Raw genomic sequence first — 26,582 nt, forward strand, 5'->3', positions numbered from 1 at the left:
TGGGGCACGGTGATAATGTTATGCAGCTCTTTCCTCTGCCAGGCTGTGCTCTGAGCGGCTTCCCTTTCAGACTCACAGCTGCTGGTTCTTCCTTTTCTAGCTCTCAAGGCAAAGAAGTATGGGAAGAAGAGCAAGGGTGCGAGTTTTGAGAGCTATGAGGTGGCTCACCTCCGGCTGCTGAAACTCACAAAAACTGGGAACCTGAATCAGCTCATCGAGGAGTTTCTGGCCAAGGAGGAGAAGAACTTTGCTCGGTTCACATATGTCACAGAGCTCAACAATGACATGGAGATGATGCACAAGAAGATAGAGAGAATCCAGGTCGGGGCACCTCTCCTTTCCCAGCCCAGGGGCCCACCTGCTCCCGCAGTAGCCTTCCCCAAGGCAGGTTCCTCAGAACACTCTTTGAGCTGCTCTGCAGAAAAAAGAACTTCAAGTCAAAAAAAGTTTGGGAAATACTATATTCCCCCAGTGTTCTCCCCTCTACATTTTAGCCTTCCTGAAACTGGTATTTGTCTTTCAGTTGATACATACACTTAATAGGTTCATGTCCCCTTACCCCTGAGAAGTGACATTTAAAATCCATGGTATGTCTTATAATCCAGAGTTCAGTAAACTGTAGCCACAGCCAGATATGGCCTTTGACCTGTTTTTGCACAGCCCATGAGCTGAGATTGTTTTTTACATTTTTAAAGGGTTGTAAGAGAAAAAAATATGCAAGACAGACCATAGGTGGCTTGAAAAATCCAAAATACTGATTATGTGGCCCTTTGCCTTAAGAGCTGGCTGACCCCTGTCAATAAACAGCTTTGTAGAATTGAGGAGAGATGGTAAGTTGATCTTGGAGAGAACTGATGTACGTGAGCATAGTAAAGGCTCTGATAAGTCCTGCAGTAAAGAAACTCTTTACCTTTGTTGAACCTGTAATTTCCCAAACTTAACTGCTGCTTACTCCCCAGAACACACATAAACAGCCTTTGGAACTCTCTGCACAGAGAGAGTCTAAACTTAGCATGACACTCCAGTCCTTTCAGAATTTGGCTTCAACCTGCCCCTGCAGGCTCAGCTCTCATCACGACCCTCAAGGCACTCCCATCAGCTGCCAGTCCCAGCTACCCCCTGTTTCCCTTCTCTGAAACTTCCCTCATGCTGTTCCCCACCCCTCCCACTTTTCTTCTGATGCAATACCAGCCATTAGTCCTGACAAATGTCACCTCCTCTGAGAACTCATTACTCTTCCCTCTGAGGTCCCTGTGCTGGGTGGGAACCTAGGGGAGCCCTTCCTTTTGCAGTGTCACCATTTCCTGAAGGCGGGGCCACATGCAAGTAGACAGTAGCTAGAAGACAGGGGAAAACATTTTAATTTTTTCAAAATCAGTGATGAATTTAATTTTAATGAGGATTAGAAAGAACAGCTTGCAGAGCATTGTGATTCTATAGAGAGGATTCCTGAGGGTGGTAAGTAGTAGTAATATCTGTGCATGCTCAGTTACTCAGTCATGTCCAACTCTTTGTGACCCCGTGGATTGTAGCCCACCAGGCTCCTCTGTCCATAGGATTCTTCAGGCAAGGGGATCTTCCTGATCCAGGGATCGAACCTGCCCCTCTTGAGTCTCCTGCATTCGTAGGTGGATTCTTTACCACTGCACCACCTGGGTAGCCCAGGTAGTAAAAATAACAGTAAACAAATAGTGATAAACAAACTACACAAAATTTGGTCAATTTAAAGAAAGCTTCTAATAGATAGTAATAATGATAGATAATAATAGTACAGCTGACACGTGGAAACGGAGGTGGGCTGTCACAGGAAACAGATGGCATGCCCAAAATGGGTAAAGAGAGGTGAGCTTTTAAAAAAGAGACTATTTACAAAGGTCTAAAGAAATTAAAGAGGGAATGTGCAGAATCGCATAGCTGAGCTCCAGAATGGGTGAGGTGAGGGAGCAGTTTCTGGAACCAGGAGGCAGGTATGTGGAGAAGGCTGTCTGTGTGTCTTTCCTGGTGGCCGGTAGCCAAACGAATGACCTGCCAGGAGGGTGGGCAAGTACCCCCAATCTCATTCTCCTTCCACTGTCCAGCTGGGGTCCTCCTTTGGCTGGGTGGCCCAGAGAGCTAAGGGGAGAGGAGGCCTGTCTTCCAGAGGACAGGCGCCCTCGTGGGTGCCCTGTCCATTCCCAAAGCCCAGGACTGCCCTGCACACAGTGGGAGGCAGCAGCAACTGACCTTGACCTTCCCAGTCACCTTGAGGGCACTCTCCTTTCTTCTTCAGCCACACAGCCTGTCTCTGTTGTGAGGACAAGTGTGTCTGAGGAAAGATGGCCAAACTCCCGCCTTCTCCGGGCCTCAGTTTCCCCACCTGTAGAATGACATATTCGGACTGGAGTAGTAGCTTCCAAGCTTTCCTTAAAAGCTACCGAAGTTTTTCTCTAAACTAGGGTATGGGGAAACATGAGTATATAAAACAGATGACATGGAGTGGTTCTGGATGAAGGGGGTGGAGGTGAGATGGGTTACTGGAGGGGGTGTTTGAGACCTTATCTCTGCCCTCTTGTGGCACCTCTGCCCAAAGTAGGGTTCAGATTTAAGTCAAAAACATTTAGGATTCTAACATCTGACTTCACTCTTACCTAGAGGGCTGGAGTCAGAGGTCATAAACTGATGAATACAGCCTTCATTGTTCTGTTGCTTGGCCTCCTTCATACCCAAATTTTAAAATTAGTGAGTTGCCAACATTTAAAAGTCAGGATATTCCACATGAAAATGTGGATTTCTGGTTTCTCTAGAAAAATCAGATCTGACAACTCCAGCCCACATTCTCACAGGAAGCTGAGTGCACTGCCCCTATAAACTGGTCAGACCATAGTCTCCCTCCTTTGCTGAGAGGAGCTGGGGTCTCATTTGCTCTGAAGAGACCAGACCAGTCTCAAGCAAGAGGAGCCCAGGTGGCCTGAGTGTGCCACCTCCCATTTGGGCGCTTCGCCACTTCCCTCTGGTGGCCATCTCCAGTATCGCAGGGAAGGTTTTTGAAGGACACTGGTAATGTAGCAGCGAACAAAATAGTTTGCTGTTTTATAAACTTTTTTTCTCCAACAGTTTTACCCAATATCATCTATGGTTCTCTCCCCTGGTATTTTAAGTAAATTTACATAATTTTAAAAACCTTTTTATTCCTATGTTCTTTATAGTGGCTTCTGGAGCCCCTATATGCTCCCTAGATGCTCTGTAGTAATAATATCACAAGATGCTTCTTAAAAAAGAAGATTCCTCAGGCCCTGTCTCATACCTACAAACCTAGATTCTCTGAAAATAACCCTGGAATATGCATTTAAATTGTATTTTAATTTGAGACCCTTTCCCTGCATGATATAAATGTACCATTATTTACTTAACCAATCAACAACCAGTAGACATTCAGGTTGTTCCTAATGGAGATAATGAATAATAACTCAAGGGATAGCCTTGAGTGGCCACCTTTGCCCACATGTCCTACTATTTTCTTGGGACAGATTCCTGGAAATGGTATTGCCCCATCAAAGAGTGCATGCCTTTTACATTTGGATACACTGTTCTAGCCCTGGAGTTCTCAGATCTGGCCCCTGGGCCACCACTGTGGCAGCATCTCCTGGGAACCTGCGAGAAATGTGCATTCTAGGGCCTCACCCAGGCTTCCCAGGTAGCTCAGCTGGTAAAGAATCTACCTGCAATGCAGGAGATCTCAGTTTGATTCCTGGGTCAGGAAGTTCCCCTGAAGAAGAGATAAGCTCCATATTCTTGGGCTTCCCTGGTGGCTCAGACAGTAGGTGGCTCAGACCCAGGAACTTCCTGGGTCAGGAAGTTCCCCTGAAGAAGAGATAAGCTCCATATTCTTGGGCTTCCCTGGTGGCTCAGACAGTAAAGAATCCATCTACAATGCGGGAGACCTGGGTTCAATCCCTGGGTTGGGAAGATCTGCTGTAAGAGGGGATGGCAACCCACTCCAGTATTCTTGCTTGGAGGATCCCCATGGATGGAGGAGCCCGGCAGGCTATAGTCCATGGGGTTGCAAAGAATTGGACATGACTGAGCGACTAGGCATAGCACAGCACAGGACCTCACTCAGACATACTTAATCAGAAGCTCTGGTGTGGAGCCCAGATATCTGTTTTCACAAACCCCTAGGTGATTCTGATTCACGGTAGAGTTGTAGAACCCCTGCTCTGGAGCTGTCTGTCCATTACCGTAGCCACCAACATGGGAGATTTTAGTTTAAATCAATTTAAATTAAATCCAAAAATAAGTTCCTCATTGGTCCTAGCCACATTGTAAGAGCTCTGTGCCTGTGCGTGGCTAATGGCTGCGGTACTGGACAGTGCAGATAGAACATTGCCACCATGGCAGCAAATCCTATTGATTATAGGGGCAATTCTCCAGAAAGGAAGAAGCACCCACCCACTCATGCCCTCATCCTCCTTTTAATTTAAAAAGCATCAGAAAACTTCCATCGACCTAAGAGGGGTCCAGGGGTTCTGGGGTTTCTTGAAATGGATAATTTAAATCCTCACTGCTGCTGCTGCTAAGTCGCTTCAGTCGTGTCCGACTCTGTGCGACCCCATAGACGGCGGCCCACCAGGCTCCCCTGTCCCTGGGATTCTCCAGGCAAGAACACTGGATTGGGTTGCCATTTCCTTCTCCAATGCATGAAAGTGAAAAGTGAAAGTGAAGTCGCTCAGTCATGTCCGACTCTTCTCGACCCCATGGACTACAGCCCACCAGGCCCTCCGTCCATGGGATTTTCCAGGCAAGAGTACTGGAGTGGGGTGCCATTGCCTTCTCCGAAATCCTCTCTAGGGAGGGGATATATATGTACTTATAGGTGATTCACATTGTGTACAGCAGAAATAAACACAGCATTGTAAAGCAATTATCCTCCAATTAAAAATAAATTAAAATATATTCTAGATATTTTTTAAAAAATAAAATAAGTCCTCATGAACTCTTCAAGGCACTGGCTCATTTTGAGGTGTGCTAGGAAGGGGGACTCCACTTTTCCTTATGGTCTGGTTCTCTCCTGAGCAGAATGAGATCTTGCGCTTGCGATCCCAGCAGAAATCATCCCATGATGACAGCTACTCCATCCTGAGAGAGCTGGAGGTAAGACCAGCCTGGGGAGGGAGGGCTTGGGAGTCTCTGTTGTCTGTCTGATGGCCTGTCAGTTGATTCTCAGTAGCAGTAAGATGTCTGTCCTGTGACTACTGGCCTGAGTCATGTCTTGACATGTTATGACCCCTTGTCACAGGCAGCCTCTGCTGCAGATGTTGCTGCAAACTTTTGTTCCTAAAAAAGACAAAGGCTTGCTTTTTCCATTTTAAAGACTCTCCCACATCAGGAAGCCTATCCCAGGCCCTTGTGCCGGTAATTTCATCCCTGAGTTCCAAACAGATCTCTGCCTCTGTCTTTACTTCTCTCTCTCCCTTGTCCTAGCTGTGGCCTGTTCTCAATCAATAATAGTAATTACGAGCATTTCCTGAGCAATTACTATGCACAAGACACTGGGCTAAGGGCTTGGCTTGCACTATCTCATTTAATCCTCACAACAACACTATGAAGTAGGTGATATGATCTATTTTACAGATGAGGAAACTGAGGTTCAGAGAAGCAATCCCCATCATCATGGAGTTGCAATACTGTATGAGCTTTGCATTGCATTCAGCTGCTAATAATAGGGACCCAAAATAACTGTCTGTGCAATAGAAGTTTATTTACTTTGTTAAAATGTAAATCTGGAGATTAGCACTTTAGGGCCGGTCATGATGTTATCAGTAAATCAGGCTTCTCCTTCCAGTTTGGCCATCTTTAGTGTGTGGCTTACATTCCCAACGATGCCTCATGGTTGTATTATGGTCCAGCCATCACATATACATTCCAAGCAGAAAGAAAGTAGGGAGGGCAAAAAAGGCCTTGCTAATTGATTTAGTCAGCTTAAAAATTCTTTCCTTGAATTTTCAGTCAATAGCATCTGTATCTGTGTCTTACTGGCCATTCCTATTTCAAAGGATGGTTGGAAATACAGCTTTTAGTTGGCACATTGCTACACTGAAATGATAACCATTTTGTTATTAAGGTATAAGGGGAGAATGGATAGCAAGTGTCTGAGAAAGATATGAACCACAGAGTTTGATTGCAAAGCCCTGTTCTAATCCAATAGTTCCTGTCCCAGGAACTATGCTCACGGGTCATTTCCCTTCCTTTTTCTGTAGCTGATTTCTGTTCTTGGCATTGCAGGTGGTGAACAGGGACGGCCCTGCCATTCTCTAATGCACCACTGGAGGGCAGCAAAGCACCTCTCAGGCTCAGCAACTTCTCCCAGGATTCGGGAATGGGGAAAGTAGACTTTCAGGCAGGGCCCAAGTTCAAGGAGACCCCCCTCAAGTTGGACACATACTTGGCATCCCACACATCCTTGACTCTTGGCCACTCAGTGTTCACATGCTTCCTTGGGGTTGGGACTGTTGCTGCTCTGCATCGTGGGGTTTTGAAGGCCTAATGGGGGATACAGCTTGGAGAGGCTGATCAGACAACCCCAAGCATCGCCCAACCTCTGTCTGAAGTCCTCCAGTAACTCTTTGTTCATTGGGCTTTCCTGGAGCCTCTTTTCAAATGCAAATACTCTTAGCAAAAGAATTTGTTTTAATAGCAATGGGCTCACTTAGAACCACTTTTCTTACCCCCTACTAAAGATCACGCCCATCTCCTTTACTCTTGGAACCTTTTCTACTCACCTTCCATTCATTGTCCCCTCTGAGAGAAGTGGTGGAATCAGTCCTTTCACCGGAGGTTTAGCATAGAAATTAAGCAACCAGGTCCTGGGAACAAAGGCGTGGGTATGATTCCCAGAAGAGTTACTTCCTGATGTTAGTACTTGGAGAAAGTTGACTTAACCTCTCTGAACCTCAGTTTTGTCACCTGTGAAATGGGAATAATAATTGTACTCACTTTGTAGGGCTGTGAAGATTGAATAAAATCCTGCATGTACATGCCTGGCATACTGCAGGGCAGAGAACTATAAACATAACTATTATTATTGTTGTTTATCCTGTGAGTCAATAAAGCCTCAAGTCACCATCATCTTGTTACTAAATAATTGCTTAAATAAAGAGCCCAAGGTCAGGTTCTTAGACAACTCAACACAAATGACGTAAGCACAAGTTCACTTATCTTCTCTGACTTCAGTATTCCTCATCTGGAAACTGGGGCAATTGTGAGGATTAGTTAAGAAGGTGTGTGTAAAGTGCTCGGAACATTTTAGGTGCCGGACATGTGTTACCAAGCCTTCCAGGTGACATAGCAGTTAAGAATCTGCCTGCCAATGCAGGAGTCACAAGAGATGAGGGTTCGCGATGCCTGGGTCGGGAAGATACCCTGGAGGAGGAAATGGCAGTCTACTCCAGTATTCTTGCCTGGAAAATTCCATAGACAGAGGAGCCTGGTGGGCTACAATCTAGAGGGTCACAGAGAGTTGGGCGTGACTGAGCATGCACACACATACATGTGTTATCAACATCACATCAGGCTGTTAAAAAGCGTTTTTAACCATGTGATCTTTTACTGCACCTTTAGAATGAGAGGAGGGGCTCTGGCTGACATCTGAGGAAATTCAGCCCTGGGAACTGAATATTCCAGTGGCTGGGACAGAGGAAGCTGCCCGGTGTGGTGGTTGAGGGACAGTTCAAATCACGGCTTCCTTCTCCCTTGCCTCAGAACCTCAGTTCCCTCACCTGGAAATGGGAGTGTGGGTAGGGCCCTCTGGGATCCTTGTTTGGAATGGTCCATATGGACCTAGTAGGGACAAGGCTGATCCTTCCAGGGCCCAGTTCACCTTTGCAAGCTGAGAACCAGGGAGAGAGGTGGGAAGCCGTCAAAGCACTTACCCTAGAGCAGCGATTCTCAAGTCTGGGCTGCCAGTCAGAATCACCTTTGAGGCTTTAAAGTTCCCAGTGCCGAGGCGGCACTCCAGACCAGGATGTCTGAATGTCTGAGGCTGGGGTCTGGGCAGCCAATGTTTTAATGCTCCCAGGTGATACCAATGTGAAACTGAAATTGTGATCAGTGGACTCACAGAGGTTCTCGAACTTTACCATGTGTCCAGGACCATCTGGAGGTTCATTAAACACAGATTGCTGAGCCTACACCTAGAGCCTCTGATTGAGTTGGTCTGGACTGGAGCCCAGGAACCTGCATTTCTGACAAGTTCCCTGATGGAGCTGCTGCTGCTTGTCCTGGGACGCCACTTTGAGAACCGCTGGTCTCTAGTAATGTGGTTTAAACTGAATGGTGAAATCGGTTTGTTGGATTGCCACAGCATTTAAAGATAACAAGACGGAATAGAACAGACAGAATGGAAAATATTAGAACACACAATAAGAATATTGATTTGTGAAACTTTAATTTCATTTGATTAGATAAATGTATATAAATACACACATGTAAGGAAATGGCAACCCACTCCAGTGTTCTTGCCTGGAGAATCCCAGGGACGGGAGCCTGGTGGGCTGCCATCTATGGGGTCGCACAGAGTCGGATACGACTGACGTGACTTAGCAGCAGCAACACACATGTAAAATTGGAGGCAAAAGGAGAAGGCGGCAGAGGATGAGACAGTTGAATGGCATCACTGATTCAATGCACATGAACTTGGGCAAACTCTGAGAGACAGTGGAGGACAGGGAAGCCTGGCATGCTCCAGTCTATGGGGTCACAAAGAGTTGGACACAACTTAGCGACTGAACAACAGTGTGTGAATGTATTGGACTGCAATGTAAATATATTTCTTCCCGTGGGCCTTCATTTTTAAAAAATGAGTCAACAGCTTTTAAAAAATGCTGCAATCCAGTAGACATGCAGACACACACATACACATATGTAAGTGAAACAAATCTTTACATTAAATAATATCTATCCTCTCTACTTCCAGTGCATACTAGCATCTTCTCCTGTCTTTCTTTATTTTCTGATCTATTTTATTTCACTTAAAAAATGTGGATTGAGGCCCATTAAATTGTTCTTGCAACCCCTTGTATGAAAAGTGTTAGTCGCTCAGTTCAGTTCAGTTCAGTCTCTAAGTCGTGTTTGATTCTTTGAGACTCCATGGACTGTAGCCAGCCAGGCTCCTCTGTCCATGGGGATTCTCCAGGCAAGAATACTGGAGTGGGTTGCCATTTCCTTTTCCAGGGGATCTTCCCAACCCAGGGGCCGAACCTGGATCTCCTGCACTGCAGGTGGATTCTTTACTGTCTGAGCCACCAGGGAAGCCCCTTAGAGGTTTGCAAACCTGCAGTTTGGAGACCCTGTTTCAGACTCTCACATATGAGGGCTGAGCCCAGCCAGAGTGGCCACCTGGATGACCTGGATGGGAACTGGGGGTCTGCCATAGGAGAAACTGAAGAAGACCACGGAGGAGGCAGACATGTACGAGAACGACTACAGGGAGATCACCAAGACCTTGGAGTATCTCAAGAACTCAGTGGAGAACCTGTTTAAGAAGATAAATTGTGATGCCACCAAGATCCTGGTGCAGTTAGGGGAGACGGGGAAAGTCACGGATATCAACCTCCCGCAGTACTTTGGTGAGTCAAGCCCACTAACTCTTAGCAACCATTTCCAGAGATTTCTATGAGCAGGCACAAGGACTTGTTCTTTTGGAGGTAGTGAGCCTGGTGGTGAAGCCTGGCACTAAAGCCTTGGCACTAAAGCCAACCTGCTTGAGTTCAAATCGTGGTTCTACTTTTACTAGCTGTATGACTTTTGGCAACTGTTGTTTTTTTTTTTTAAACATGGATTTTTGAGTCTGTGTGTGTGTTTCATATTTCTTTATTGGCTGCATTGGGTTTTGCTGCTGTTGCTGCTAAGTCGCTTCAATGGTGTCCGACTCTGTGCGACCCCATAGACGGTAGCCCACCAGGCTCCCCCGTCCCGGGGATTCTCCAGGCAAGAACACTGGAGTGGGTTGCCATTTCCTTCTCCGATGCGTTAAAGTGAAGTTGCTCAGTTGTATCCAACTCTTAGCGACCCCATGGACTGCAGCCCACCAGGCTCCTCCACCCATGGGATTTTCCAGGCAAGAGTATTGGAGTGGGTTGCCATTGCCTTCTCCGCATTGGGTCTTAGTTACGGCAATTGGGATCTTTGTTGTAGCATTTAGTTGCCCCGTGGCATGTGGGATCCTGGTTCCCTGAACAGGCATCAAACCTGCATCCCCTGTGTTGGAAAGCAGATGCTTAACCACTGGACCATCAGGGAATTATCTGGGAAATCTTCTGAACCTCTCTGTGCCTCAGTTTTTTCATCTAAAAAATGTTGGGAAGGTTAAATAAATAAGTAGTTCTTAGAGACATAGTTACATGATCATGTGAATAGATACAGAATGAAGTATTTGACAAAATTCAATATCCATTCATAATAAGAAAACTCTCAACAAACTAGAACTAGAAGGGAAGTTCCCTACCTGATAAAAGGCATCTCCAGAAACACCTGCAGCTAACCTCATAGTTAGTGGTGAAAAAAAAAAAAAAAACTGGATGTTTTTCTTCTAAGATCAGGAACAAGGCAAGGATGTCTGCTCTCACAACTCCTATTCAGTATTATGTTGGTGGTCCTCGATAATGCAGTAAGGCAATAAAAGGAAATGAAAAGCATTCAAATTGGGAAGAAAGAAATAAAGTGCTCAGAGCAGTGCCTGGCATGTAGCAAATGCCTATTAACTGTAATACACATTTCTAGGCCTTGAGATCAGGAGAGAGAGGGAGATGCACCCACAGAGATCATGCCAGTTTAGAATGAATGACTTCCACCGCTCTTAGAATAGAATCGAAGGTTCTTAATACCATCTGTGTTTGGGAGGTTCCCAAGACGCCTCCCTCCCGTCAGTTTCAGGTATTCACTAGGAGGGCTCCTGGATTCAGCCTTTAGTCATATTTTCATGGCTATGATTTATTACAGCCACAAGGTACAAAGCAAAATCAGTAAAGGAAAAAGGAGCTTGGGGGAAAGCATGGAGGAAATCAAGAGCAAGCTTCCAAGGGTCGTCTCCCAGGATGTGCTTAATCCCCACCAGCCATGAGTTGTGACAACACAAGTGAAATGGTGTCAACCAGGGAAGCTCATTGGCTACTCATCGCTTGGCGGGGGGGTGGGGGGCGGCGGGGAGGCCGATCATACAGGCACCTCCAGCCTGGCACATACCCCAGTTCCAGACCCCAGAAAGAACAGCAAGTATTTATAGCATAAGCTACATTTTTTAATAGACGGATTAAGCATGCTGGCATCACTGACCCAGTGGACATGAGTTTGAGCAGACTCTGGGAGATAGTGAAGGACAGGGAAGCCTGGCGTGATTCAGTCCGCGGGGTCGCAAAGAGTCCGACACGACTGAGCGACTGAACAACAACAAAGGCATGATGAGCCTCTCTTAACAGTTAATGGTGGTGGGGACCTTCCTGAAATCCAAGTTCCCTGATACTGTCCAAGGACCAAACTGCTAAGCAACCTTTTCGAAGGAGAGAAGTCAGACTTTGCTGTATTAACTCTTTCTTACCCACAGCCTATCAACTTCTTTATAGCCTGGCCCCTGCTTACATTTTTAAAAAAATTTTTTACTTACTATTGATTTTTGGTTGCCCTGGGTCTTCACTGCTGTGTGCAGGCTTCCTCTTGTGGTGAGCAGGGAGCTACTCTAATTGCAGTTCACGGGCTTCTCATTGCAATGGCTCCTCTTATTGTGGGGCCCAGGCTCTAGGGTGTTCAGACCCAGTAGTTGTGGTGTACAGGCTGAGTTGCCCCAGGCATGTGGGATCTTCCTGGACCAGGGATCGAACTGGTGTCCGCTGCATTGGCAGGTGGGTTCTTAACCAGTGGACCACAGGGAAGTCCCCTTGCTTACATTTTTCATCATCTCTTGTCCTGCTCTTCCTCTTTGCTCACCTCCTGTGGCCACACTGTTCTCCTCTCTGTATTTCCAAATCTCTCCCCCAACTAATTCTACCTCAGGGCCTTTGCATGGGCTGTTCCTAGGATACTTATCCCACACCCAGTTCCTCATTCTCAGATCTCAGGTTAAATGTCCTCTCTCCAGCAAGGCCCCTCTCTGCTGCTCCATCTGAGGCTGGTCCTGCTGTACCCACTGTTATTCACTCTCATCAGTTACGTTCAGTCACTCAGTTGTGTCTGACTCTTTGCGACCCCATGGACTGCAGCACACCAGGCCTCCCTGTCCATTGCCTACTCCTGGAGTTTACCCAAACTCATATCCATTGAATCGGTGATGCCATCCAGTCATCTCATCCTCTGTCGTCCCCGTCTCCTCCTGCCTTCAGTCTTTCCCAGCATCAGGGCCTTTTCACATGAGTCACCTTTTCCCATCAGGTGGCCAAAGTATTGGAGTTTCAACTTCAGCATCAGTCCTTCTAATGAATATTCAGTACTGATTTCCTGTAGGATGGACTGGTTGGATCTCCTGGCTGTCCAAGGGACTCTCAAGAGTCTTCTCCAATACCACAGCTCAAAGGCATCAATTATGGTGCTCAGTTTTCTTTATAGTCCAGCTCTCACATCCATACATGACTACTGGAAAAACCATAGCCTTGACTAGATGGACCTTTGTTGGCAAAGTGATGTCTCTGCTTCTTAATATGCTGTCTAGGTTGGTCATAGCTTTTCTTCCAAGGAGCAAGCATCTTTTAATTTCGTGGTTGCAATCACCATCTGCAGTGATTTTGGAGCCCCCACAATAGTCTGTCACTGTTTCCATTGTTTCCCCATCTATTTGCCATGAAGTGATGGGACCAGATGCCATGATCTTAGTTTTCTGAATGTTGAGTTTTAAGCCAACTGTTTCACTCTCCTCTTTCACTTTCATCAAGAGGCTCTTTAGTTCTTCGCTTTCTGCCATAAGGTGGTGTCACCTGCATATCTGAGGTTACTGATATTTCTCCTGGCAATTTTGATTTCAGCTTGTGCTTCTTCCAGCCCAGTGTTTCTCATGATGTACTCTGCATATAAGTTAAATAAGCAGAGTGACAATAAATAAGCAGCCTTGATGTACTCCTTTCCTTATTTGGAACCAGTTTGTTGTTTCATGTCAGTTCTAACTGTTGCTTCCTGACCTGCATACAGATTTCTCATGAGTCAGGTCAGGTGGTCTGGTACTCAATCTCATAGCAATTCTATTACTTAATCCTTGCCTAGTTTGTCTCTATATACAGGTAATTCTCATTGTGTGAATTGAGGAGGTTCTTGAGAACCAATAGCAAGTTTCAGATGTGAATCTTTTTGGTCCCTGATTTTCAGAGAGAAGAGAAACAGTATGCGTTATATGAAAATTAAAAAAAAAAAAACAACCCTTAAACCCAATAGTTACTGAATTCAGATGACAAGCATCTGGATAGTGAGGAGTGTGTGTGTTTACTTGCTGACTTGCCCTTCTCTCCTTCTTCCCATTCACACTGAAGCTCATGAGCTTCATCAGGGTTTGCATCTCTGTTATTGTTTATGGTCATTGTGTTCCCTCCATGCCTCGTGGCGTCTCAGGCACCGTGCCTGGTCTGATAAGCATCCAATAATCATTTGTGGAATGAATGAATGAATGAATGAATGAATTATTCTGATGACTCCATGGGGCTGTGAAACACAGTGGGAAGGACAGCTCCCCCAAACTCAGAGCCCTGAGGAAAAGATCAGTAGTTTAAGGCAGAGTTTGCCCACGGCTCCCAATTTTTAGGGTTAAAAAAAAGTTCCTCAACCTTCTTTTTATTATTGTCCGCTATGGAGCCTGCTCTTCCTTATGGAATTTTCATACAGTTGATATACCATATAACTGTTCATGTTTTTTATGTACATCGTGCCTTATACATCAAAGAGTCAGATTGGTTTTGCCTCTCAAGAACCAAATTGCGCTCTCTAGGGAATGAATGATGTAACCCAAGAGAAAGCCCTTGTCCTTATAGGCATTCATCACCTGCCCCCGTCCTGTTACTTCTCTTCCTCTCCAGCAGGGAGCGCTACCTCTAGTTCCCCTAGGACCCAGGTCTCTGGCAAACTTCTTGGTTACACCTTTTTTCCAGCCATCATTGAGAAGAAGACCAATGACTTGCTGGTGTTAGAATCCTACAAGCGGCTTATGGAAATGGAAGTAGCAGAGGCGGAGGTCCAGCCATCCTTCCTCAACCCCTTCTGGGGCGGCTCCGCCCTCCTCAAGCCTGCAGAACCCATCAAGGTCATCCCTCCAGTGTTGGGGGCTGACCCCTTTAGCGACAAGTTGGATGAAGGTGAGTTCTCTTCTTACCTGGAGTTTTCTTTCTACAGCATGATGACAAAGCCACAGATTCTGAAGTTTAGTTATCTCGGATACTTTAAAAAATTACAACTACTCTGTGACCATTTCATGAACCTTAAAGTAGCCAAAATTTCCAAGATGGCAAGTTATGAGCAGATGAGATTCCCTGATGCCATTTCCTACCCTCACCGTATGCTCTTGAGTCTCGCTCCACCTGTGATCTCCTTTCCCCAACCCCATCTGTGTCCCCCTATCCCATGATTGAAGCAGCTGAGGCTTGGTTCACACCAGAGATAAACTGTAGCCCTGCGGGCGCAGGCACATGGATCTTCTTTACTTTTGGAAGCAGAAGCTGGTGGTACTGCGGTTTGTGGGGGTTGAGGGAACTAGCCCTTCTCTCTGGAGGTGGGGGTAAATTCTGGCCCCACATGGTGTTTGGTGGGCAATTTGGCAACATGTTCGGGAAGGTTGAGGAGTGGTTATGTTCCTGAGCCAGGTTGCATTTTTGCTGTGCGCAGCAAGCCAGGCCAAGACACGGAGGGTCAGCAGAGAGAGGGTGCTTCATTCGCAAGTCCGCAAAGCCAAGGAGAGGAGATGGGGAGACAAATCTCCAAAATCCGCCTCCCAGAAAGCAAGGGGCTCTGGTGATTATGGGATAAAGAATAAAGATGCCTGGTGATCTGAGGCATGGAACATGTGGGGAAAGGCGATTGGAAAGTGGTGCCCTAATCCTGGTTCTGTAGAGGTGTAACTAAGTGTGGGCCTCTGTGTGTTCAAGATGTCATCCAGCGACACTCACGTGTGCTCAGTGGAAGGACTGTGGCTCTATCCAGGGTTAACCTGCTCAGCTGGAACTAGACACAGCTGAACCCAAGCTCCTAGAAAACAACTCAGGCAGACACATTGTTTAGGCTACATGTTGCCTGGAGGACAAGCGAGACGTTTGTACCAATAAGAAAATGACCTTGATTAGTGAAGGCAGGTTACAGGTGAAATGGGCTTACCTAATAATTACCCTGGATTTCAGATACATGCGTAGAGTCTGTAATCTTGATTGTGGGGATTGGTCCTTCAGAGAAAAACTTACTCAAGGGTCGAAGGTGGAAGTAGGAGGGCAGCTGAACTGGAAATGACTGAAACGCTCGCCCGTTAGAGATTGGTTAAATAAGTTACAGTTCACCCATGCGTGTGATGGAATATTCTGCAGCCACTAAAAAGAATGCTGTGGGCTGACATGAACTGACATGTTTATGTGTGTATGATACACACGTGACGTGTGTATATGGCATCTAGTGTCCAGGGATGCTGTGTAAAACCTACAGTGCACAAGACTGCCTTTCACAACCTGGTACATAAGAGAGAGAGAAGAGGAGAGAGAAAAGGAAGGAGGAGGAGGAAGAAGGGAAGGAAAGTGTCTTGATTATATATATAATAATGAAGAGGGTGAATATGCTGACTTGCAGTGGGTATTTCTGGGTGGTGGGTTGCAGAGAACTTTGTATTTCTGAGTTAATTCTGTCATTGCTTAGAATTTCTTTTACAGTGACCTTGTGTGATTTCAGTAACCAGAGGGGAAAAACTGGTTTTTAAAAAAGTTTCCCCTCTTCTGTGAGCAGCATTTCAAGTGTGCAGGTGTGCCAAGAATGGAGGGAGGGAATTGCCAATATGTGCATATGCAGAGATGCACAGGTGTACACACATCTGTTTGACTTATTCAAGGCAACTGAAAGTTAGCAGGAGTGAAAACCAGGGCTGGTGTCAGCCACCTTAGCACAGCTTCCCTTGACCCTTTGAGTTCTTAAATGAGGAGGGTGTCAGAGAACAGCCATTGATAACACTGTCCTCACAAGGTCAGGAATATACAGATGATATCTTCATTTCTGTTCAAGGGAATATTGATAAAGGTTTTCTTAGCCCACTCGCTTCTATGGCTTGCATGTATAAATTAGAAGAGGGAAGCCCCTCTAGGCAGATTAATTAGAAAAAGCCACCCCTGCTGGATAGACGTGGCTTGGCAATCAAGTGTGTGTGTGTGTGTGTGTGTGTGTGTGGCGGGGGGGGGGGGGGGGGGCGTGGGTTTCAGTCCTGCAGAAACAGGTATCTTTGTGCAGTCTACATCCTGAGCAACTGCACGTGGTAGCCCTATCTCCTTGATATTAAATCCAACTCACCTTCACATCCTCGTCTGGGAGGAAAAAGACAGTTATTGTCTGGCCATCCCTGAGCAGCACATCCCTGCCTGTCCTCCCTCTCCCTGAACTTGGAGAATGTTCACACTCCCACCCCCAGTGCTGTGGAGCGTCACCAAACCAGGCTTGAAGTTCCTTGAACAGGGCAAAGGGGCGCTAGCCCTGGGAAGGAAGCCCACCCTCCTGCTGTGCTGCATTTGATTTTTGAACTCCTCACACGGGTCCCGTCTTTGGTGCAGTGGAGCAGCCCCTGGACCACAGCAGCCTTCGGCAAATGGTGCTCAGCCACTACGCCACAAGAGAGTCTCGAAACAGGGACAGCATGCCTGAAAAAGGGGACGAGCTGAAGTCCAAGAAGAAGGTAACAGTCTGAGGCGGCTCTGGCCATTTGTACATAACTAGAGAGAGTAAATGTTGTCTTCTGTAACCCCAGTGCCTCTTTACACTCACTACTAAGAGACTGGGGCGCTGGCACCTCCCCAGGATGGGGTAGAGGAGCAGGAGGGTGGAGATCCAAAGCTGGCACAGGTGGCAAGAGTGGTGAGAGGTCACTGTGGCCCTTGAGAACCCTTGAGATGGTAACCCCCCATCACGGCTCACCAGGTGAAGTGTAGGGGCCACATGGGAGCCAAAATACTGATTTCACATCCTAGAACCACATAGGGTGCAGCAGACTCACAGGTGGGAACCGGGAGCCGTGGAGGCCCTGTGTCTGTATCTGTGTGTGGGAGGGGCGCATGGATGAGTGTGTCACTGTAGAGCTGTGTCCAGGATGTCTTGTCCTGAAATACAAACTCCATTGAGTGCCATGAGCTGGGGCCTCTCCTGGGCCTGGCCTTGTCTCTGCAGGAGCCCCAGGTCACAGGTTCTGGATGTGAGGGGGGCATGGGTCATCACAGGGTGTGGATCATGAAGGGTCATCATGGTATGGCATGGGGTCCTGAGTCCTTGCCTTCTCAGTTGGCTCAAAAGGAACCCCATTTCCCAGCAAGTGATGTCATTGGAGCAGACCCTGAGTTTCTCCTCTGGGGGGGTCTCTGTTATTGTTCTTGAACCTTAAAGACTCACTTCAGTTTTGGCTCCTCCAACCACCCAGACCGTCTCATTCCCTCTAGGTGACCCCAGCTGCCACTTGGATCCCAGCTTCAGCTCTTTGTTCCCAGTACATCTTTCACTTTGGCTAGCTCCCAGATTCTTGGGGTTCCCTTGAAAACTTAGACTACCTGACATCTACTCCCCCTTCCTCCTAAAATACATCTGGACTTTCCGTTGGGAATGGCCCTTCCCACCCTCAGGCCACGTAAGGTTTGGAAGGGGCTGATTTCAACCCCCGTGCGAGGGGGTTAGTCAGAGTACTGCACCTGTTTCAGGGTTGGTTCCCGTATTGCACAGGCCCTGTTTTGGGATTTGTGTGGATCTGGGAGAAAGAGAGAGAGGTGTCCTCTTTCCACTAGGATTGCTGAAGGGATAGACAAGAACCAGGAACTGCTGGTGACCCCACTGGACCACAAGCAGAGTCCCAAGTCCCTGAAGATCTGTTTTAAGTAAAGAGTCACTAAAATTCAATAATAACAGCAGCAGGGCCATCCCTAACTAATATACTGCCTCATGGGAACTAGCAAAGGGTCTTCCTTACTCAAGGACACACCATGAGCAAATACACGACCTCCTTTTTATTTGAACACGGACTCTGGGTGAATTTCCATCTGCCAGCTGTGTGGTCACGTGGTAGCTCTAGGGCACCAAGGCTGCAAAGAAGATGGAGGTGGATAAATGAGGCAGCCACATGACCAACTGGCCAGGGTTGGGGGTGGTGCACTGCTGGGAAAAATGAGAAGAGGGCATGGATGCCCCCATCTGCCCACCCAAAGGCAAGCCACTCCCTTAGTCCTTCTCTTCTCCGTGGGTGATGATGTGCACCAGGTTCTTATAGTCCAAGTTGCCAGTCACATCAGGGGGGAAGGCGGCAAACATCTGGTCAATCTGCAACGAACCAGCAAGACATACTGAGGATTTCGGGGGGAGGGCGGCCCACGTGGAGAGGCAGCTGGGGCCTGGAGGATATGGGGTGCCATGGGCATCTCCCTCCCTGCCCTCCTGCTTCCTTCCCCAGGTGCTGACCCCAAGGGCCATCCTGCAGGGATGTTCCTAGGTACCCAGCCTGCAATGGGGAAAGCAGGGATTGCAAACTCAATTGTGTGTGCAAAGGGGTGGGCAGGTTATGTAGGGGAGCATGATGGGCCTGTTGGGGACTGTGGTTAAATGGAGACATAGTCCATCTACAGAGATTATAACTCCTCAGGGCCAGCCATTGTGGCCATGTGGGCAAGGAGTCAGACTCTTTGAGGAATTTGATTCTTCGAGGGAAATTTAATTTTTTTTTAATGTGTGATTTCTACATTAAAAATTTTTTTAGTTGTTTAGTTGCTAAGTCATGTCCGACTCTTTTGCAACCCTATGGAATGTAGCCCACCAGCCTCCTCTGTCTACGGGATTTCCCAGGCAAGAATATTGGAGTGGGTTACCATTTCCTTCTCCAAGGGATTTCCTGATTCAGGGATCAAACTTGAGTCTCCTGCATTGGCAGGAGGATTCTTTACCATTGAGCCACCAGGAAGTCCTTAAAGAATATTGGCTAATTATTGTTTTTTTAATTTGGGGTTAATAATAGCTAACACATATTACCTTTTTCATGTATCAGCACTTTATACATTTGAACTCATTTAATCGTCATGTGTACTATGAAGTAGATTCTATTATTGTCTCCACTTTACAGATGAAGAAATTGAGGCACAGTGAGGTTAAGGAGCTTGTCCGAAGTCACAGATAGTGGGAGTTTAAAGGCAGGCTCTTTCAACTGCTTGAATTTTAAGGAGGAAATTCAAATAAAATTTTTAGTAAAATGTGAAACTTCACGGAATCAGGCCTGAAAGGCGCAAGGGACTATTTTAAATAGATTCATTAAGATTAATTAGTAATGTTGACAAGACAGTTGCTTGTTCATACAGGGCCTTTGATGAATTATTGATAACAATAGTGCCCCTTCTTCCAGGCACATTACTGCCACCTGCCAGAAAGTCTTGTGTTCTGATTTTTAGAAAATTATAGCAAGACACTTTACTGCCATCTGCTGGAAAAAACTTGCAACGAATATATACTCTGCAGTATATATTATTAAGGGCATCCAGGAGGATTGTGCGGTGTACAACCTACACAACAATACATGGTCACCCTGCATGACACTTTCAGTCCATCAGGAAATTGATGCCGTCACCGTCTCAATGTGTTACGAGGAAGGCAGAACCTGGAGTCAGACAGAGGTTTGGATCTAGGACCCGGCATTTCCCATTAGTGTTGTCCTTTTAGGCTAGTAACTTTGCCTCCCTGAGCCTCAGTTTCGCCATCTGTAAAATGACCATAGTGCTAGTCACTACCTCACAGGGTGATTGAGGGAATGAAATGAGATAAGGGCTCAGTAAACCAGAGCAGATTCTCTCTCAGTGTGGGGTCAGGGATATTTTATGTAAGAGAGTCTAGAGGGGGAGTCCCTCTCCAGTAACTGGGGCCAGTAAGTGAGGCCAGTAAGTGAGGCCAGTAACTGGGGTACAGAGGGTGTCTGAAGGGGCCCGTTACCTCCTCTTTGGAAAACCTCTCCGCCTGCGTTGTCAGCATCTCCTTGATACTGCAGAGAGAGAAAAGCAGATATTGACCCCGGCTTTGTGGGGAGGGCTGTGGGGAGAAGCAAGGAACCCCCATGTCCCCCTCCCACCACTCACAGCCCACTCACTAATCAGCCTTGAGCACTCCTTTGCCTTCAGGGTCAAACACTTTGAACGCGTTGAGAATGGTCTCCTCGGGATCTGCTCCTGAAACAGAAAATGGGATTGATGTGCCATGGGTGGCTGAGAATCTTGGGTAAGGAAGAAAGGCCTCACCACTTCTGAGCACCGAGCCTTGGTGTTTTGAAAGCGTGGGCTGAGAATCCAGTTATTTCTGGAGCAAACCCAAGGTCAGGCATGGATCTCGACTTAGAAAGACTGGGATTTGGATCCTGACTCCAGCATTTGTTAGCTGTGTGGCTTCAGGCACGTGACTTTCCGTCTCTGAGTCTCAGTTCCCCTTCTGTAGACGAGGATAAGAAGAGAAGCTACGTCCTCGACTAAGGTGATGCATATAATGCATTTAAAGTGCTTGGTATGAGGTCTGGATGAGGGCCAACCTTGGAGCACTATTAACTGCTCTTTTTATTCTCTCCCTCTCCTATGTTACCTTGCCTTCATCTGCCAGCTCCTGTATGTTCTCCTAGTGCTTTTAATCGATGCCCAAAGATGAAGACACATAAAGACAGACACACACAGGTGCACAAACCAACACACACACATATACAGATATATACCTATACAGACACAGATGAACAGAAATACACATGAACTTACCCTTAAGTTTCTCCCCGAACATCTGTAGGAACACAGTAAAGTTAATGGGACCTGGAGCCTCCTTGAGCATTTCATCAATTTCCTCATTTTTCACGTTCACACGCCCTAGAGCAGGAGACAGACACTCAGCGATTCTGAGCTGGGACAGAAACAGCTGTCAGGGCACTGGCATTTGCCCTTGTAATCCTACTTCAAGGAATCTTGTCTAGGAATAATCGGAGACACAGTAGACGGGGCCAGAGATTCACGTGAGATGTTCTCAAAAGTGTTATTTATAATAACCAGACAACTGGAAACAACTCACAGAGGGTTTAGTTATTTTTAAATCTGTGCTTTCAGGACCTGGAACATTTTATACAGATGTTTTAATGTTTTACTCAAATAAGAAATCCTCATATTATAAAATTAGCCCTTCTCACTTGGAGGTGGGAGAAACAGATCAGAATTTGAGGGAAATTTTTCAAATTATAGCTGCTCTAACCCGCACAGCCTCGGAGATTCTGATATACCTGTCCTAGCCACTGTCACAAGCCCATATAGTACGTTTGTATAAATTAGAAAAAGCCACCCCTTATTAAGATAACTTATGTTTTAAATGTAATAATCTACAGTGGCTACAAATACGAATAGTACTCTGTATAACTGCTCAGTACAAAACCTGCCCAGCTGTTCATGGACCTGAGGTCTGGGGGTAGGAATGGAGGAGGAGATGACAGATTGGACACTTATATTTTGAAACAGTTCCAGGTGTTCATGATCACCCTACCGAGATGTTAAATTTTAAAAGGTGAATCCAAAATAGAATGAGTCTAACTATTAAGCATGCACGCACACGAGATGCCTAGGAAAAAAATTAGAGGCTCAGATGTTAATAGCAGAATATGCCCTAGTGGTCAACACTGTCTACTCGTTTATACTTTTCTGAATTTTCCAAGTTTTCTATTGTAAACTGCCATTGTATTCAAAAACATATAAAAATGATTTTAAAAGAAAAATATATGTTAAGATACTCAAAGACTAAACACTTCTTTCCTATCCTCTGAAATTTGCCTTAAAGGTCGATCTTGGTTGAGCTGTTTCAAAATGACAAGCTCTTGACCTTTTTGAGAGCCTCACCTCCTGCCCCTCACGGGAGTGGGATAAGACCTTCCTAGCTGGCGTTGGGTGGTGGTGCGGGGTGACGTACCCAGAGCAGCAAAGGTGTCCCTCAGGTCATTCTTGTCGATGAAGCCATCCCTGTTTTGATCCATGATGGTGAAGGCCTGCAAAAGGGAGGCGATTGTCTGGTCAGCCCAGGAGAAATTGTGGGAAGGAGCCCCCAGAGATTGTGCCAAGGGCTGGGGGAAGTGGGATTCTGGGGTTTTCAAGGAGCATCAAGGGATATTAGGTATTAGATCTGGAGTTACTACAGGACCCAGCAATTTCATGCTCCCGTGTATTCCCAAGAGAAATGAGAACATGGACCCATACAAACACCTGTGTGTGAACGTCCACATCGGCACTATTCACAACAGCTCCAAACTGATAAATGGATAAACAAATGCGGTCTCTCCCCACAATGGAATGTCATTCAACGATAAAAAGGAAATTCGGACACATGCTACAACATGGTTGAACCCTGAAACATGATACTAAGTGAAAGAAGCCAGACACAGAAGGCCACATAGGGAACGATTCCATTTCTATGAAACATTCAGAACAGGCAAATCCTTAGAGACAGAAAATAGACTAGTAGTTATGAGGGGCTGGGGGGAGGCGGGACTTGGGAGTGACTGCTAATGGGTATGAGGTTTCTTTTGGGGGCAATGAAGATGTTCTAAAATTAGATAAGTGATGATGGTTGCAAAATGCTGTGACTGTATTAAATAACCACTGAATTGTACACTTACTTGAAAAGGGTGAATACATGGTATGTGAATTATAACTTTATCAAGCTGTTGTTGAAAAAAAAAATGAGTTAAAAACTGGAGTCTGCTCACCAACTTGCAAGCCCACATTATCTGTAAAACGAAGCCAGTGATCTTTTCCAGCTGGCTCTGAGGGAGACTCCAAGAGCTTTGTGAATGCCCAGGTATTGTACCAATGACGTATCATATCTGCGTTTCTTGAGTTCTTTTAACAACTGGTTCCTGAAAGTACTTGCACCCCCAGGTCATGCCCCCAGCAGCTGATCTCATTCCAGAAGTTGGGACAGAGGGAGGGAGCAGGGACGATGTAGTCTTCTCCAGGGAAGAGAACTATTTCAGGTTCAGATGTGACATTTCATCCCAGGAATTCCTCTCTCCCTGGCAGCCCGTGGGGCATGATGTTCCTGTGATCTGAATGCTGGTGGGGACAGAAGGGGCAAGTCTTCATGTCCCATTGGAAGTCCCCAGTGGTTTCTCCTTTCATATAAAATACTGTGGCCTCTCTGGCATAGCTTTAGAGTGTTTTCCTCTGAAGGGCCAGGTGAGAGAGTGGATAACTCAGTGTGAGCCATCAGGATGGCTGGAAAATTAATTCAGTGTATCCTGAGCCTGCAGCAGTGGTTTAATTTTACATAATTGGTACTTAGGTTTGCTTATGAAGGCACATCCCCATAGACTGGGGTAGGGTTTCAGACCCAGCTAGCAGTCAACAATTAAGATGGTAAAAATTAAAATCTCAAATACTCTCAGACATCTCTCCGACTGGCAGAAATCATGTTTGAGATGTTAACACCCAGTGTTGATGGAGATGTGGCAGGAAAGGCACCTTCTCCTCTTGGGGCTGATGCGAGTCAGAATAAGCACAGGATTTCTGGAGGGCAGCTTGGACCAGTGGTTGTATTTGGTTTTAGTTCCTTTTGTAAAAAAAAAAAATGTTCCTTCGATCCAACTGTTCCACTTTTAGGAATTTACCCCAAGGAAATAACCAGAGATACAAGCAAAGGGTGTTAATTATAATAGTAAAACATTCTAAACATAACATCTAACCATAGGAGGTGATTTAAATAAATGATGGAAAATGTTGGTGCTGAACTGCTCAAGAAAAAATAACAGGTACAGATTAGTGTGCATAGAAGATGGTCACTTTGTTTAACAAATATGTGCATACATAACAAAAACCACTGGCAGGGCATATACCAAAATGTTAACTGATCATCTCTGGGTCATAGAATTATATATAAGTCAGGTCATTTTTATTCTTCATGCATTTCCGAAATTCATTCCTACATTTTCAACAAGACATAGGCTTTGTTTTGATGATCAGCAAAAGTTAATTTCTTTAAGTCATTCACACACATGTTCAGACTGAATTTGGGGTGTTTTGGAGAGGATAAAGACAAGCTAGGACTTCCTTGCTGATCCAAGGGTTAAGACTCTGCACTTCCACTGCAAGGGGCGTGAGTTCAATTCCTGGCTGGGAAACTAAGATCCCACACATGGCATGGGACGGCCAACAACAACAGAACGAAAACAAAGACAATATAACTGAGAGGTCCTTGCAGGGAATATGGAATGAGGGAAAGGCTCCTTCTAGCATGTGGGAATCTCCACCCAGTTGCACCCACCTCCTTAAATTCCTGGATCTGGGTCTGTTCAAACATGGAGAACACATTGGAATTGGCTCCCTCTGCTCTCTTCTTGGCTTTCTTAGGTGACTAGAGGGTAAAAAACAAAACAAAACAAAACAAACATCAGTTAAAAGAGTCAGAGGCTGGGAATTAGAAAACTAGATCAGGTTCCATCTCTGGGTAAGCCTCAGCCATTCATCTGTGAAATGGGGGTATGGTACCGACACTCATCTCAAAAAGGCGGTGCTGGAAAGTTAAAAGGACATGGAATAAGACTTCTCAAAATCAGCCTGGTTCTGGTGGATTGTAAAAGACTGTGGGCCTTGCAGCAGCTCCTTTGCAAACTAGGGGAGGTAGAGGTGTGTCTCCAGGGATGGAGGCCAGGCTTTCGGATCAGCTCCAGCAGGACTCGGCTGCTTTTGTTCCGGTGCATTTCACAAAAAAGTTCAGTAATGCACAGAAGGAGAATTGATTGGAGGCGAAAAAAAAGTCAGGCTCACTAAACCATGAAGAATGCGAGATGAAATGACACATTTTCAGGGTGTTAAAACCCAACTGCTCTGTCCCCCTCGATTTTCCCCTGATCCAAATGGCAGCAACATCTCCTCTCTAAATGTTCTGTCCTTGCACCATGCAAACAGAGCAGAGGGGAGTGAGTTAACATTTCCCCACCTGCTTCTGACTTGAGTTACAGCAAACGCTTGAACACTGCATATGTTATTGCATTCAGTCCTGATAACTGCTCTGTCAAGTGGATGCTATTATTACCATCGCCATTTTCCCGGGGAGGCAACCGAGGCTCAGAGAGGTTGGCTCGTTTACCCAGGGTCACACAGTCACAAAACGGCAGAGCCAGTGTTGAACTCGGGCAGACTGACTCTAGAGTCTGTGCCCCTAACCACAGCCTTACACTGATCCTGATTTTGGGGGCTTCCTGCTTCTGGAGAGGGACACCTAACTAAACAACACAGGGAGAGAGGTTTTAAATTTGCAAGTTCAAAAGGTGAAAACAAAAAGATTCTTTTCCCCAGCTGCCTGAACAAGAGAAAAGAATTACAATTTGATCCTTAAAAGCGTTCAATCCCATTTTGCAAGCCCTGGGAGTTATTGATTCCTCAAGAGGTCAGTAGACAAGCCATAAAAAAGCCAACTCTCTTATTTTGTTTTTGCGAGTCCCCGGGAGCTGCTGTTATTTGTGGCTTATCGGGGGCATTGATTGGGGTTCCTCTGTGTGCACGCAGCAAGCAGTGCTTTTTCCTCCAGGATCTGGGGCCCCAGAGAGCTGCCGTGCTCCCCTTCCCGCCTGGTCCTTTGCTTGTAGGTGGTGTCCCCTCCTTGCCACCCAGCATCACTTACTTCCTCCGGGGGCCCTGAGTACTCACCATGGTGGAAAGGACACAGCACTGCTCCCCCAGAAGAATCCCACAGTCTGCCCAGCTCTCTTCAGCCTGGGAACAATAAATACTTCCTCCCCACGTTTAAAAATAACCCCATGACCACTTTTGGCAGTGGTAGGTGAGGCAGACACCACCTAAGGCCTCCCCACCCCATGCCGTTCTTCTGAAGTAAGGGCAGCTCAGTCGCCACCCGGTGACACGTGGGACCCAGAAAGGCATTCAAGGTTAAAGAGCTGGGCGGCTGGTGCACAGGGAGAGATGCTGCTCGCTTGCTGCAGCGCTTGGGCAGTCGGCACTTGTGCTTGTCAATTTTGAGGAGGAAAATGGCGGGGAGAGCAGACTTAAAATTCTCTTACATTATCAGTCACGGGTCCCATCTCAGGCCTTCGCACCTGTGGTTTCCTCTGCCAGGAATGCTTTTCCATCTGACATCTGTGAACCTCCTTCCCTCACCTCCTTCAGGTCTTTGCTCACCTTCTCAATGAGACCTCCTCAGCACGCTATTTTAAAAATAACCCTTTAGGGACTTCCCTGGAGGTCCAGTGGTTAAGAATCCGCCTGGCAATGCAGGGGACATGGGTCCAATCCCTGGTCAGGGAACCAAGATTCTGCATGCTGCGGAGCAACTAAGCCTGCTCGCAGCAACTACTGAGCCCGTGGGACACAACTAGAGAGACCGAGTGCTCCTGTAACTCGAGAGTCTGTGTACTGCGATGAAAG

General features: G+C 46.4%; 2 protein-coding genes across 4 annotated transcripts in view; one reads left to right on the forward strand and one right to left on the reverse strand.

Moving 5' to 3' along the window:
• The window catches only part of CCDC63 (coiled-coil domain containing 63), a 39,425-nt gene extending 21,126 nt beyond the window's left edge, over positions 1-18,299 (forward strand). The window contains exons 8-12 of the mRNA XM_070769544.1: positions 101-321; positions 5,056-5,130; positions 9,410-9,602; positions 14,094-14,297; positions 16,734-18,299. Of these exons, the coding sequence (XP_070625645.1) occupies positions 101-321; positions 5,056-5,130; positions 9,410-9,602; positions 14,094-14,297; positions 16,734-16,867 (827 nt within the window). The 3' untranslated portion in view covers positions 16,868-18,299. The remainder of the gene's footprint in view (positions 1-100; positions 322-5,055; positions 5,131-9,409; positions 9,603-14,093; positions 14,298-16,733) is intronic.
• Positions 18,153-26,000, reverse strand: MYL2 (myosin light chain 2). Of its 3 annotated transcripts, XM_070769546.1 has the most exons (8): positions 25,848-26,000; positions 24,463-24,552; positions 22,047-22,192; positions 20,931-21,064; positions 20,282-20,360; positions 20,128-20,176; positions 18,360-18,477; positions 18,153-18,242 (listed from the first exon to the last, which is right to left on the reverse strand). In XM_070769546.1, exons 1-7 carry the CDS (start codon positions 25,848-25,850, stop codon positions 18,379-18,381), a joined length of 600 nt encoding a protein of 199 aa, XP_070625647.1. In that variant the 5' UTR covers positions 25,851-26,000; the 3' UTR covers positions 18,153-18,242; positions 18,360-18,378. The 3 variants fall into 3 exon arrangements, with proteins under 3 accessions (XP_070625647.1, XP_070625646.1, XP_019833437.1); XM_070769545.1 differs by having other exon boundaries at positions 18,153-18,477; XM_019977878.2 differs by having other exon boundaries at positions 18,153-18,477; positions 20,931-21,035; positions 22,117-22,192; positions 25,848-25,999.
• Between the last annotated feature and the right edge of the window lie 582 nt (positions 26,001-26,582).

This window comes from Bos indicus, chromosome 17 (assembly GCF_029378745.1).
Source record: "Bos indicus isolate NIAB-ARS_2022 breed Sahiwal x Tharparkar chromosome 17, NIAB-ARS_B.indTharparkar_mat_pri_1.0, whole genome shotgun sequence".
Taxonomy (NCBI): Eukaryota; Metazoa; Chordata; class Mammalia; order Artiodactyla; family Bovidae; genus Bos; species Bos indicus.